The sequence below is a fragment of the Lepus europaeus genome, chromosome 23 (genome assembly GCF_033115175.1).
Source record: "Lepus europaeus isolate LE1 chromosome 23, mLepTim1.pri, whole genome shotgun sequence".
NCBI lineage: Eukaryota > Metazoa > Chordata > Mammalia > Lagomorpha > Leporidae > Lepus > Lepus europaeus.
In genome coordinates, this window is record NC_084849.1 from 27820038 (window position 1) to 27835325 (window position 15288).

Here is a 15288-nt window from a genome sequence, read left to right on the forward strand (position 1 = left end):
CTCCCAGGCACCGTGTTTGCAAGATTCAGCCACATGTTAGTCCTACTCCATTCCTCTTTATCCCACTGCATGGACCTACTGCACTGTATTCTTCCATCATCACATGCCATCTGGATTGCTCTCACTTTTGGTCATAAATTAATACTCTTATGAATATTTGCGTGCAAGGTTTTGAGTGGACACACGCTTCCATTTCACCCAGACTACTAGAGTGGAATCCCTGCCACCATCACTGATTATTTGGCTTTTCAATTGTAATTATTCTAGGGAGTGCAGAGTGGTATCTCATAGTGACCTTTGCATTTCTCTACTGACTAATGACATCAAGCATCTTTTCATGTGCTTGCTGGTCCTCCGCACTTCTTCCTTAGCAAAGTGTCTGTTCAGATCTTTAGTTCATTTTTAACTTCAGCCATTCCCTTTTTATTAGAGTTCTACGAGTCCTTCATATACTCTAGTTGTAAATCCCCTATGACAAATATGATCTGCAAACGTCTTCTCTCACCCAGTGGGTTGTCTTCACTTTCTTAATGAAACCACTAGGAAACTTTGTACGATAATTTTGAGGAATCCATTTACCTTTTTCCTTTTGTTGCTTTGAGTTTTTTGGTGTTGTGTCTAAGAAGCTTTACCTAACACAAGATCATAAAGATCTACGTCTGTGTGGTTTTTTTTTGGTTCAAATTTTGTTTACTTATTTTCATATTATTTGAAAGGTGGAGAGACAGAGATCTTCCATCTACTGGTCCACTCCCCAAATTCCCACAACTACTGGGGCTGGTTCAGGCTGAAGCCAGGAGCCTGGAACTCAACCTGGGTCTCCCAGGTGGGTGGCTGGGACCCAAGTACTTAAACCATCATCTGCTGACCTCCGATCCAATTTCCTCTTTCTTCTGTCTGTGGTTATTTAGTTGCCCCAGCACCATCTGTTGAAAAGACGATTCTTTCCCCAGTGAGCAGACCTAGCATCCTTGTGAAAAACAGTCAACCATCGACATAGAGGCTTCTCTGTCTCAGGAGTTTCAATTTATTTCAGAGACAGACACGGACAGAGATGGACAGATAACACCGATAAGACAGAGAGCGTGCTTCCATCCTCTAGTTCATTTTCCAAGTTACCCACAATGGCTCGGGGTTGAAGCTGGGAGCCAGGAGCTTATTTCAGGCCTTCCCTATAGGTAGCAGGAACCCAAGTACTTGAGCCATCACCACTGCCTCCCAGGGTTCACATTAGCAGGAAGGAGTGAAGAGCCAGAGCTCGGACCTGAAAAAAGGCATTGTGAAATGGGATGCGGGCGTCTTAAGCCAATGCCTGGCCCCTTGTGTATGTTCAGTAGACCAAATCCACAGATCTTCCTCGTAGTTAGCTCTGCCATCTATTAAAACAGAAACAACGTCCTACACATCTTCGGAAGAAATCTGAGGACTGTAAAGACTCTGGGTTTTCCCATTTATCTGGAATACCTTAGTACATATTAAAATCAGGGAGGTTACATTTCCTACTGATGGTTTTTTCTTTTTTCTTTTCTTTTTTTTTTTTTTTTTTGACAGGCAGAGTGGACAGTGAGAGAGAGAGAGACAGAGAGACAGAGAGAAAGGTCTTCCTTTGCCGTTGGTTCACCCACCAATGGCTGCTGTGGCCGGTGCACCGCGCTGATCCGAAGCCAGGAGCCAGGTGCTTCTCCTGGTCTCCCACATGGGTGCAGGACCCAAGCACTTGGGCCATCCTCCACTGCACTCCTGGGCCACAGCAGAGAGCTGGACTGGAAGAGGAGCAACTGGGACAGAAACCAGCGCCCCAACTGGGACTAGAACCCAGTATGCCGGCGCCGCAGGTGGAGGATTAGCCTATTGAGCTGCGGTGCTGGCCTTATTAATGGTTTTTTAAAAGATTTATTCATTTACTTGAAAGGCAGAATGATTTGCGGGAAGGGGCAAACAGAGAGAGAGAGATGCATCTTCTGTCTACTGGTTCACTCCCCAAATGGACACAACAGCTGGGACTGGCACCAGCCTGAAGTCAGGAGCCAGAAACTCCATCTGGGTCTCCCACATGGGTGGTAGGGACTCAAATACTTGAGCCATCAATCAGAGTTTCCAGGAGCATCATCAGGAAGCTGCATCAGAAGCAGGGTAGCCAGGATTTGAACCGGCACTCCAAAGCATGGAACGCAGGCATCCTGTATCTGAATGCCAGCTCTGCTTCAGACTCCAGCTTCCTGCTACTAAAGAGGCAGCAGGTGATGGCTTAAGTGCCTGGGTCTCTGCCACCCATGTGGGAGCCCTGGACTGAGTCTGGGGCCCTGGCCTCAGCCTGAGCCAGCCCTGGCTGTTAGGACATTTGAGGAGTGAGTCACCACTGGATAGAAGACCTGTCACTGTCACTTGTTCTCTTGCTTGCTCTGCTTTTCAAATAATAATTCTTACTAATGCAGAATCTCAGATCTCATCAAAACAAAGCATTTTCATTAACATAAAAAAACCTTAGGGTTCGTTGCTATGGCGCAGGGGGTTAATGCCCTGGCCTGAAGCGCCGGCATCCCATGTAGGCACCAGTTCGAGACCTGGCTGCTCCACTTTCAATCCAGCTCTCTGCTATGGCCTGGGAATGCAGTAGAAGATGGCGTGGGTCCTTGGGTCCCTGCACCTGCGTGGGGGACCTGAAGAAACTCCTGGCTCCTGGCTTTGGATTGGCGCAGCTCCAGCCGTTGTGGCCAATTGGGGAGTGAACCATTGGATGAAAGACACCTCTCTCTCTCTGTGTGTAACTCTGGCTTTCAATAAATAAATCTTTAAAAAAAAACCTTACATGCAAAATACATATTATTATATATGCATATATTTACAAACATGAAGTATAGCACAGGCAAAAAACTGGATGAAGGTACACCAATCTGTTATGGTGGTTAGTTATCTCCAGGGAGAAAAGGGTAATGAGATGGATGAGGAAGAAGAGGACTTGCATTTTTTCCAGAAATGCCATTTTCACGTATTTCTGGTATAATTGTAAACACAAATACAACCATGGCTTAGCAAGTGTTCCCCCTATTTTCCCACATTATCATGCAGGAGTCCCACGCTGGCTGACCTTGAGATCACAGGTGGTGTTGAGCAGCAGGTTGGAAGGCTTGAGGTCACGGTGCAGAACGTTGGCTGAATGGATGTATTTTAACCCTCTGAGGATCTGGTAGAGAAAATAGCAGATATGGTCGTTGCTGAGGTGCTGTGTCTTCAAGAGCTTGTAAAGATCTGTTTCCATGAGGTCCTGGACTATGTATCTGTTTGCACAGGTTAAGTCCAAACATGATGGCAAAGCAGAGCAGACAAAACGCATGTCACTCCACTGTCGCGCTGCGAGTTCTGAAGGCAAAGGAGAAACTGAGAAAGACGTGGTGTCCCTTCCACAAAGGACTCTCCAGTCGTCTGGACTAGACAACAGGCACAGAGCAGGCTGGCGGACCCGGCTAGCCGGCCATCCACTGCCAACAAGCACCTGCGCGGCTTGCTGGAAGAGGCTGGGAGAGGCTGGCGACACCCCAGGCTGCTCCTCTGTCCCAGCAGTTTGGAATTTCACTGCTCTTTCTCCCTCCTTCTTGCCCCCGTCTCCACCAAGATCAACCACCAGACGTTCAGAAAGACCAGTCTAGGGATACACTGCTGCTGAATCCTGTCCGCAGTTTGCTCTCTGGCTCCCTGGAATTCTGGGAAGTCAGGGGAGGCTTGCGCTGGTTTTGCTCCTCATGCTTCCTTGCCCTGCCCTGCATCTCAGCACCCAAACCTGAGTTGCACTAGCAGTCTTCTCTCTTACAGAAAGAAAGGTAAAAGCCGGAGCTTTTAACTCCACCCTAATAATTCAGTTAGCAGAGCCTATGGGCTTCTTTTATTAATTTCCACGCAACTCCTTTCTATTTGCTGTCTCCTACAGATTCAGGCCAGATGAGAAGCAGTGTGAGCGTGTAACTACAAGGAGGCCTGACTTAACCCCTGTCCTCTGCCAGAGACTTTTTTTCACCCTTCTCCTTCTCTCAGAAGGGCCTTTCTCTACCCAGGCAGCTTCGTCGGGGCCTCCTCAGTGCGGGTTTCTGAACGCTGGTAGAGATCACCAGGTCCTTTCAGGGCTGGGTTGCCTTAATGAGGCTGAGTCCTACAGAGAGGGTACGCACGGTCTGAGATCAGGACGGAACTGATGGAACCAGTGGGCCGTCCAGGATCTCCTTTCCTGCTCTACTGCTTTTTCCGTTTCCCCAACCAAGTAACTCGTCCCTGTGATGACCGGAAACAGCATTCACCAAGATTTCCCATAACCACACTTAGAGCATTTCTCCTTTACCCCGGTACACCCAGGAGATTTCAAGTGGTATTCACTCAACAAGGTGAGACCGAGAATGGAGTCAGTTGCCAGGAAAGGATACACATCTTTCATTTGCTCAATGGTTGGGGCTCGAATAATGTCATTGATTCCAATGATGTTCTCGTGTCTGAAGCGCAGTAAGATTTTTATCTCCCTCAGGGTTCGCTGGCAGTAGGTCTGGTGCTCAAAAGGACTGATTTTCTTGATAGCCACTCGAACTTTGTTGACATTATCATAAGCAGAGCTTAAGAGAGAGAGAGAGAGACAGCATTAAAAACAGCACACAGAATACACAAACCGATGAAGCACTGGATCTTCAGTACAGTGCCCAGGTATCTCCTTCACACTCGTGAAGGCAGCACAGCCACAGAGAGGCCTCCCGCTCGGGCAGAAGCTGCTGACACAGGACAGCACAGACCGCACCTCGAGCTCCGCCCCGGGGCCTGGCCTGAGCACTGGGCGCGTGCCCCTCTGCATGATCAGAGACACAAGCAAGCACATTGCAGCCACACGGATCACCCTGCCTCCAAACAACTTCTGACTGTTGGGTCCAACTCCTCGGACTCCGCAGAAACGTGCACGTGACCATCAACCACGCGTCTGTGTCTGTCCCTATCAAAACCAACCCAGGTGGAGACCTTGATTGTTTCTGCCAACTCTGTCTCGCCTGAAAAATGAGGCATCTGTTTTTCCCCTCTACGAAACTGAACCATGATGTTTGTGTAGTTTTATGATAAAATCTAGAAAGTATTCTTTAAAAAATACTTTCATAGCCATAACATGCAGCTAGTTCTTTCCAAGTTGTCCGTAAGGCCTGACTTAACAGAATTCCAAGTAGAAGCAATGATAAAGAAAAAAAATACTTTCAATTTTACGATGTATTACAATTCTGAATATTACTACTACTACCTCCATGAAATATTTCCTGTAAGCGCTTTTGCTATTAAGGAACGTCAGTATCTGATCCATTCACCAAAGGAATGAAACAACACTGACAGGCGCTGACGTCACTTCTCATGCTCGCTGGCGAGGTTTCAGAATGTAGGAGTGCAGGGTCTCCGCTCTCAAGGCTGTGCCTCTGTCAGGACCTGCATCAGTCCCTTCTCCTGGAGGCATTGCTGCTCTTGTCAGACTCTGTCCCACGGCTGCGCCGGGAAGACCTTCCACAACACCATCACTACACTATACACAGGTGCTCCCAAGTATCTGGAACAAAACCTATTCTTTAAATACAAGAATCAAGTCTATTTTGCTTTGGTTTAGTGCACAAAGGTCTAGCCAGTGACTTTCAGGCAGGCAGGCAAAAGGAGTAGAGTTTAATTAAGCTTATTCACTACTGGAAGCAAGTATCTTTAGGAATAAAAACTTTTTTGGTAATTCAGAGCACAGAAAGACCACTGAGTCAACCAAAGACAGCACAGATCAAAACAGTTGCAGGGGCCGGCGCTGTGACGCAGCGGATTAAAGCCCGGGCCTGCAGTGCCGGCATCCCATGTGGGTGCCGGTTCTAGTCCCGGCTGCTCCTCTTCCGATCCAGCTCTCTGCTAAGCAGCAGCAGATGGCCCAAGTGCTTGGGCCCCTGCACCCGCATGGGAGACCTGGAAGAACCCCCTGGCTCCTGGCTTCGGATTGGTACAGCTTCGGCTGTTGCGGCCATCTGGGGAGTGAATCAGTGGATGGAAGACCTTTTTCTCTGTCTCTACCTCTGTAACTCTGTCTTTCAAATAAATAAAATAAATCTTTAAAAAAAAAAAAAAACAGCTGCAGAAGGGCAGGCTTTTGGTCAGCAATTAAAACCATCACTTGGGACCCTCACATCCCACACTGGGAGGCAGCAGGTTCCTGCCGCCCACATGGGAGATCTGGGTGGCACTCCCAGCCCAGCTGGGCTACTGTGGGGGTTTGGGGAGTGAACCAGAGAGAGGGTGGCAGCTCTTTTTATCTGTCTGATCTCTCTATTCTGCCTATCAAACACAAAGTAACATTTTTTTTTTCCAAGAGTAGCTCATGGTTACCGTGCCCCTGTTTTATCAACACTCAGTGATGAAATGAATAACCACCTGGCGCCTCCTCTTAGGTGGGAGTGAAGTCGTTCTCCTCCCATCCAACCTGAAAAGAAGGGGAGGCCCTGTCCGCTGAGTGTGGTCTGCTCCTGCCTGGCCGGTTACCTGCCCACTGTGCTGCCTTTGTTCACCCAATCACAGAGGTCCTCACAAATAAGCTTCTTCTTGATTTTCTTTGTTATGCATTCCTTTCACCATGGACTTATCAGCTTGTGTCTTCAAACCATTGTGCGTGGCTCCCTGCTTTCCTTCACCTTTGCTCATTCACCTTTTCTCCCCGCGGACGGACGGCCAGACTACAGCTTTCTGCAGTGTTCCTGGATCAGTTTACAGCTACAGTTTGGTTCTTAATCCAATCCATAACTGTATAGTCTTCGGATGGGTTAACTTTAACATATTTACATTTTTTTCTTTAAACTGATAAATGTGATCTTTCTAAAAATAAAAATTCAAAGTTAAATAAACTGTTCCAGGTTAAGACAATGAAGAGTTTCTTAACTCATCCCTATAAGGCCAATAATCCCTGTATTGTACAAACATGACTAGGATATAACACACAGACAGATGATGAAGGTTTAAAAGAAAAAACATTCTAAAGACAACTCCACTTTCTAAGCACAAGCTTGAAAATCAACTGAAAACAAACAAGCAGACATGATTTCACAACACAGCAAGACAACACATTATGAGCAGGTGGTCATATCCCAGGGATCCACAGGTGGTTCCCTCAGACAGACGTCATGTGGAACAGCCATTTCTCCACAGAACATCTACAGATAGCCAAGCAGCACATGAAAAGACACTCCATGTTACCAATCAGTAAAGAAAGACAGCTCCAGTGACCGGCCACTTCACACTCCTCAGAAACAAAACCAGAGCCAGCAAGGGTGCAGAAATCAGGACTTTTGCACACCTTTGGAGGGCACCTACAATGGCTCCTGAAAAATGAAAACCTTAACTGCCATATCATCCAGAAATCTCCCCTTTGGTTATATACCCAAAAGAACTGACACTAGCACACCACACCCACTGCATCACTATGCACGATAGCCAAGACATGTCGGGCAGGTGTTGGCCGGGCGGTTACCTGCTGCCCACGTGAGTGCCTGGCTTAAAGTTCCAGCTGATGGGCACCCTGGGAAGCAGCAAGTGATATCTCAGGTAGGTGTGTCCTGTCACTCACGTGGAAGATTGGATGGACCTCCTGGCTCCTGGCATCAACCTAGCCCAGCCCTAACCACTACAGGCATTTGGGGGAGTGGACAGCCAGATGCTGTCATGGGGGAGGGGGAGGGGAATAGGTTGAGCATGCTCTAATAATTAAACACGGCATGCTTGAATACTGCAACAAATATTACTCAGCCTTTAAGAAGGAAATTCAACATCCTTTCATGATTAAAAACTCTCAAGAAATTACGTACAGAAGGAACAAGAAAGCCCACATCTAACATAAACTCAACAGTAGAAAGCCGAAAGCTTTTCTCTAAGATCAAGAGCCGCGTGGGGTGACCATTTGCAACCTGTATTCAAGAAATCAGAGCAACTAGACAAGAAATAAAAGGCATCCAAACTGGAATGAAGGTTGAATTGTCTGCAGATTATGTGACTGTATATACAGAAAATCCTAAAGACTTCATCAAAACACCATTATAATAAATGAATTAAGTGAAGTAGCAGGGTATAAAACCAACATACAGCATTAGTTGTGTTTCTATACAATAACAATCAAAAAATAAAATTAAGAAAAGAACTCCATTTCCAACAGCATCAATAAAATATTTAGGAATAAATTTAGCCAAGAAGGGGAAAGATCTGTATACTGAAAATGATGTCACTGATTAAAGAAACTGAGAAGACACAAATAGTCAAAGTCATCTCGAACAGTAAGAACATAGGCAGAGGCATCATCCGACTTCAAAATGTGCCACACAGTAATCAAAAGTAATCAAAAGGGGACAGGGACAACAGGAAGATGTCACAGGATGAAAAGTTCGAAGATATGTTCATGTAATGGACACTGTAATGTATCAGATACTATATCAACACTGTTAGAGATCAAATCTTCAATGTTTCAACACAAAAAATGAGGTGATGAATAATACTAGCTTGATTTATTTCTCAGCATACATATATTATCAAACACGTTGTATGCTGTAAATACAGCTTTTATCGGTCAATTACATTACCTTAATAAAACCAAGGCAGGAGTAGAACTAGTATGCTACTTGTGGAGAGACATGCAGGCCAGTGCAAACGAGAGAATAGGGAGGTCAGAAATAAATCCACAGGGCTGGCACTGTGGCACAGTAGGTTAAACACCTGCCTGTAGTGTTAGCATCCTAAATGGATGCCAGTTTGAGTCCTGGTTGCTCCACCTCTGATCCAGCTCCCTGCTAATGAGCCTGGGAAAACAGCAGAATATGGCCCAAGTGCTTGGGCCCCTGCATCCGTGTGGGAGACCCAGAAGAAAAGTTCCTGCTTCCTGGTTTTGGATGGGACCAGCTCCAGCCATTGTGGCCATCTGGGGAGTGAATCAGCAGATACAATACCCCTCTCTCCCTCTCTCTGTCTGTAATTCTGCCTCTCAAGTCAATAAACAAATCTTGGGGTTGACACTGTTGGCAACAGGTAAAGCTGCCGCCTGCAGTGCTGGCATCCCATATAGGCACGGTTTGAGTCCTGACTGCTCCACTTCCAATCCAGCTCCCTGGTATGGCCTTGGAAAGCAGCAGAAGATGGCCCAAGTTTTTGGGCCCCTGCACCCATGTGGGAGACCTGGAAGAAGCTTTTTGCTCCTGGCTTTGGATCTACACAGCTCACACCGCTGCAGTCATCTGGGGAGTGAACCAGCGGATGGAAGACCTCTGTCTCTCTGCCTCTGTCTCTCTGTAACTCTGCCTTTCAAATAAATCTTAAATACATAAATAATTAAATCTTAGAAAGAAAGAAATCCATGCATTTATGGTCATGCAATCTTTGACCATGATGCCAAGAACACACACTGGAGAGAAAAGTCTTCAATAAATGATACTGGGAAAAGTGGATTCCCACAAGAAGTATGAAATTAGATCCTAATCCCACATCATATAGAAAAATCAACTCAAAGTAAATTAAAGATTTTAACTAAGATCTGAAACCATAAAACTTCTAGGAGATAACAGAGAAAAAGCTTCTTGGCACTGGTCTAAACAATGATTTTTGGGTATGATCCTAAAAGCACAAGCAACAGAAACAAAAATAGACAAATGGGATCACATCGAACTAAAAAGCTTCTGCACAGCTAAGAAAACAATCAACAGGTTGAAAACAAACTCTACAGAATGGGAGAAAATATTTGCAAGCCACTTATCTGATAAGGCGTTAATAAGCAAAATATAAAAGGAATTCAAACAAATCAATTGTAGGAAAACAACTGGATTAAAAAATGAGCAGAGAATGTGAACAGAAGGATCTCCAAAGACGACAAACATATGACCAACAGGCAAATAAACAAAACAAAAAAACCCTCAACACTAATAATCAATAGAAAAATGCAAATCAAACTCAACGGTGAGACACTCGCTCACATCTGTTAGAACAAAAACGACGAAACATAGAGCAAGTGCTGGCAAGGATGCGGACTTAAGGGAACCTCTGTACTACTAGTGGAGAATGTAAGTTAGTACAGCCATTACAGAAAACACTACAGGGTTGTCTGGAAAATTAAAAAACCCTGAGTCGGGGCCGGCACTGTGGCACAGTGGGTTAAAGCCCTGGCCTGAAGCACCGGCATTCCATATGGGTGCCGGTTCTAGTCCCGGCTGCTCCTCTTCTGATTCAGCTCTCTGCTATGGCCTGGGAAAGCAGCAGAAAATGGCTCAGGTCCTTGGGCCCCTGCACCCACGTGGGAGACCTGGAAGAAGCTCCTGGCTTCAGATGGGTGCAGCTCCGGCTGTTGTGGCCATCTGGGGAGTGAACCAGCGGATGGAAGCCTCTCTGTATCTACCTCTCTATAACTCTTTCAAATAAATAAAACAAAAATCTTTAAAAAGAAAAAAAACAAAAACAAAAACAAACTAAGTCATCTTAACAAATCCACAGGTCCCAGATGAATTCTATCCTAAGCTCCATAAATGGTGGGGAATGAGAGGAGGTCAAGACAGGGAGTGAGCACACGCATCGTCTCAGTTCTCAAAACACTCCTACCATCTGACAGTAAAACAAACTACCGACATAAGCAGCACAGATGAATCTCAAATAACTGTGTGGAGTGACGCCAGACCAAAAGAAAAGTATATCCACATATATGAAATATATACTACTGGGAAGGTTGCCTGGGGCTGCCACAGAGCAGGGGTGGGGATGGAGGGGCGGGGAAGGGGCCCACAATGAAAACCAAGTCACCTCTGGAAATGATGAACATGTTCATTCTCTCAATTGTGCTTATCGTTTCACAGGGGTACAGTGCGTCAAAGCTTATCAAATTTTACACTGTGGGGCTGGCATTGTGGCATAGCAGATAAAGCAGCTGCCTGTGACACCAGCATCCCACACAGATGCCAGTTCATATCCTGGTTGCTCCACTTCTGATCCAGCTCCCTGCTGATGGACTGGAAAAAGCAAAGATGGCCCAAGTACTTTGGCTACTGCCACCCACATGGGGGACCCAGATGGCTCCTGACTTCTGGTTTCAACCTTGCTCAGCTCCGGTTATTGCAGCCTTTTGTGGACCAGTGGATGGAAGATACCTCTCTGTGACTGTGACTTCCAGATAAATGAGTAAATCTTTTGAAAAAAATTTTACACTTTAAATATGTGCAATTAATTGTGTACCAACTACTTCTCAACCATGGTTCTTTGGATCCCCAGTCCATTTCAGGGCTGGGTGGGAACACAGAGATTCCAGAAGCATATGATCAATAAATTTGGAAGCAGAAGTCCATAACATCCTGGAGTAGATTATTTAACCAGTGTTTTGTGATCACTCGGGAAAGAAAAGGGAACAAGTGTGAGTCAATCAGGCACAAGCCATCCTACACTAGCTGCACTTCCTGTTTTTAAAGGGTTTCCACAACAACACAGGAGTGAGGCCAGAACTGTGGTGGACTCAGGCCACGCTCCTTCAGCACTTCCCACTTGCAACACTTGGTGTTAAGGTTGGCGGCAAAACAAATGATGATCCAATTCGTAAGATTTAGTGGGGCGTGGGAGACCCAGAAGAAGCTCCTGGCTCCCGGCTTCAGATCAGCTCAGCTCCAGCTGTTGCAGCCATTTGGTTGTAAACCAGCGGATAGAAGACCTCTCACTCATTCTCTCTCTGAAACTCTTTCAAATAGATAAAAAAAATAAATTTTTTTTAATGTTTAGTGGGGGAAGGAGACAGGAATATTTAACACTCTTGGCCTTTTATCACAGTAAAACACTTTGGAAATACAAGGAGAAGGTGGGCAGACGCACTCCAAGTAAGAGTATTCAGGGATGGGACCGGTATGGTGCAATGGGTTTAGCTGCTGCCTGCAACCACAGCTCCCGTATTGAATTGCCAATTCAAGTCCTGGCTGTCCTGCTTCCAATCCAGCTCCCTGCTAATGTGCTTCAGAGAGCAGTGGAAGATGGCCAAAGTACTTGGACTCTTGCACCCATGTGGGAGACCTGGATAGAGTTCCTGGCTCCTAGATTTAGCTGGACCCAGTTCCAACCAAAGTGGCCATCTGAGGATTGAATCAGCAGATGGAAGAGCTCTCTCTCTCTGCCTTTCAAATAAATCTTTTTTTTTTTTAAGTTATAGACCAAGGGAGAGGCAGAGAGAAAGGTCTTTTTTTTTGACAGGCAGAGTTAGACAATGAGAGAGAGAGAGACAGAGTTACAGACAGTGAGAGAGACAGAGACAAAGGTCTTCTCTCTGTTGGTTCACTCCCCTATGGCCGCCATGGCCGGTGCTGCGCCAATCTGAAGCCAGGAGTCAGGTACTTCCTCCTGGTCTCCCATGTCAGTGCAGGGACCCAAGCACTTGGGCCATCCTCTACTGCCCTCCTGGGCCACAGCAGAGAGCTGAACTGAAAGAGGAGCAACTGGGACAGAACCGGCGCCCAACTGGGACTAGAACCTGGGGTACCGGCGCTGCAGGTGGAGGATTAGCCTGATGAACCACGGCGTCGGCCACTTTTTTTTTTTTTTTTGTAAAAGTATTCATGGACAGAGTAACAGAAAATGAAGCCCATATAAACCATGTTGAGGATGAGTAGGCTTTTGGCAAAGAAAAGTAAGAGCAATCACGTGAGGAGGACCACTGGTCCTGCCCCATTACAGCCCCTCCCATGAGAGGCTTATTGGGTCAAGGAAATATGCTGGACGCAGAACTCCCTGCCCCAGAGCTGGGTGGGCCTCTGTCTCGCAGCTGGGCCGAGAGCAGAATGCAACCCCAGCATGCACTCTGACCGGTGGCCAAGCGGCAGCAGATTGTGGGAATACACAGCACCTGGATCACGCGTGCGTGCACACATGCACATGAGCTCACAGCAGGGCACGGTGCTGCAGAGGGGACGTGGGGTTCCTGGAGGCCTGCTCGCCTGGCACGAGATGCTCAAATGAACCCAACCTTCTGGGTCACTATGAGGCTGTATGGGTCACAGGAGGAGAACACATTCTATTTAATGTTTCCCGCTTGATTTTCACGGTATGTGGGCTCCATGTGTATTCTCGATCCAGGCCTTGCAAACACGATGGGCCTGGGTAGTAGGAAGTGAAGACTGGGCAGGGGCAACAGTTTTAAATGCCCTGATTTGACGACGTGGTGTATCTGCCCGTGATTCAGACCAAGATGACAGTTCTGCCCTTCCTCAGCAAGAAGAGGGAATCTGCTGTGGTTTGAGTATTTGTCCCCGTGAACTCAGCAGTTTACTTCCCCAAAGACTTGAGTTCATCGCCCCAAGAGAGTGAAACTTGATCCCATTATGATGTTGGGTGTGTCCCTGGACTGGATCATGAAGGTGGAGCTCTGTGATTAAACCCTGATGGATTTTTTTTTTCTTTTAAAAAGATTTATGTACTTGAAAGGCAGAGAGAGAGAGAGAGAGAGAGAGAGAGAGAGAGAGAGAGAGACAGAGATCTTTTGTCTGCTGGTTCATTCCCCAAATGGCAGCAGCAGCTGGAGCTGGGCCTATCTGAAGCCAGGAGCTTCCTCTGGATCTCCCACATGGATGCAGGGGCCCAAGGATTTGGACTGTCTTCTGCTGCTTTTCTCAGGTGCATCATCAGCAGGGAGCTGTATTGAAGTGGAGCAGCTGGGACTCAAACCGGTGCCCATGCTGGATGCCAGCGCTGCAGGGAAGGTTTTAACCCACTCTGCCACAGCACTGGCCTCCTTGGTAGCTTTCTTTTGCTTTTTCTTTTTTTAGATTTTATTTATTTATTTGAGAGGTAGAGTTACAGACAGTGAGAGGGAGAGACAGAGAAAGATCTTCCCTCCATTGGTTCACTCCCCAAGTGGCCACAACAGCCAGAGCTGCACCAGGAGCTGAAGCTAGGAGTCAGGAGTCCCTTCCTGGTCTCCCATGCAGGTGCAGGGGGCCAAGAACTTAGGCCATCCTCCACCGCCTTCCCAGGCCATAGCAGAGAGCTGGATCGGAAGAGGAGCAGCTGGGACTAGAACCAGTGCCCATGTGGGATGCTGGCGCTGCAGGTAGAGGATTAACCAAGTAAGCCACAACACTGGCCCCATCCCCTGGTAACTTTCTAAGAGACCCCCCCCCCCACACACACACACACACACTCACTCTCTCGGGCTCCTGGTCTCCTGCCACATGATTCTGGGACACTGGGGCTCTGCCAGCAAGAACACCATCACCAGAAGCCAAAATCAACTGGTCTTGCCTGATCTTGAGACTGTAAGCTTCCAAAACTGTGGGCCAAAATAATTTTTTTTAAAAAAGTTTTATTAGGGCCAGTGCTGTGGTACAGCAGGTTAACACCCTGGACTGAAGCGCCGGCATCTCATATGGGCGCCGGTTCTAGTCCCGGCTGCCCCACTTCCCATCCAGCTCTCTGCTGTGGCCTGGGATAGCAGTGAAGATGGCCCAAGTGCTTGGGCCCCTGCAACCACATGGGAGACCTGGAAGAAGCTCCTGGCTCCTGGCTTCGGATCTGCACAGCTCCTGCCACTGTGGCCATCTGGGGAGTGAAGCAGCGGATGGAAGACCCCCTCTTCCCCCACCTCTCCTCTCTGTGTAACTCTTTCAAATAAATAAATAAATCTTGAAAAAAATAAAAAAGTTTTATTTATTTGAATGGCAGAGTTACAGAGAGACAGAGGGAGAGAGACACAGAGAGAGATTCCATCTGCTGGTTCACTCCCCAGACAGCTGCAATGGCCAGGGCTGGGCCAGGCAGAAGTCAGGAGCCAGGAGCTTCTTGGGTTCAGGGGCCCAAGCACTTGGGTCATCGTCTACTTGTTTCCCAGGTGTATTAGGAGAGAACTGGATGGGAAGCGGAGCAGTCCAGACTCAACTGGGTGCCTGTATGGGATGCTGGCATTGCAGACAGTGGCTTAACTCGTTACGCCACCATGCCAACCCCTAAAATAAACTTTTTATAAAGTGAGTCTGCCTCAGTTGTTTTACATAAAATACTAACACAGAATCCTTGACAGAAGCCACAACAGAGAGCACCGCTGAAGAGAAACGACACCACAAAGGACAGCACTCGGAAAGCAGAAAGAGCACAAGGAGCTGGCTACGGAGGACGAGAACAAGAGCAGAGAGAGTGCATCTATTTACTAAAGGGTAAAGAGCATTTGTGGGAAACCTTGGTGAACAACTGAGAGAGGTCCAGGGGGTTTCAAAGGCAGTGGGTGAGGGGAAGCCCCTGGTGGCTGGCAGGGGTTGCAGCAGGAGCTGG

At 47.2% G+C, this 15288-nt stretch overlaps 1 protein-coding gene across 1 annotated transcript in view; it reads right to left on the reverse strand.

Annotated features, from left to right (window-relative positions):
• The window catches only part of MAPK1 (mitogen-activated protein kinase 1), a 103141-nt gene that overhangs the window by 34151 nt on the left and 53702 nt on the right, over nt 1-15288 (reverse strand). The window contains exons 2-3 of the mRNA XM_062181950.1: nt 4413-4595; nt 3089-3278 (exon numbers count right to left, since the gene is read on the reverse strand). Coding sequence (XP_062037934.1) covers nt 3089-3278; nt 4413-4595 — 373 coding nt within the window. The remainder of the gene's footprint in view (nt 1-3088; nt 3279-4412; nt 4596-15288) is intronic.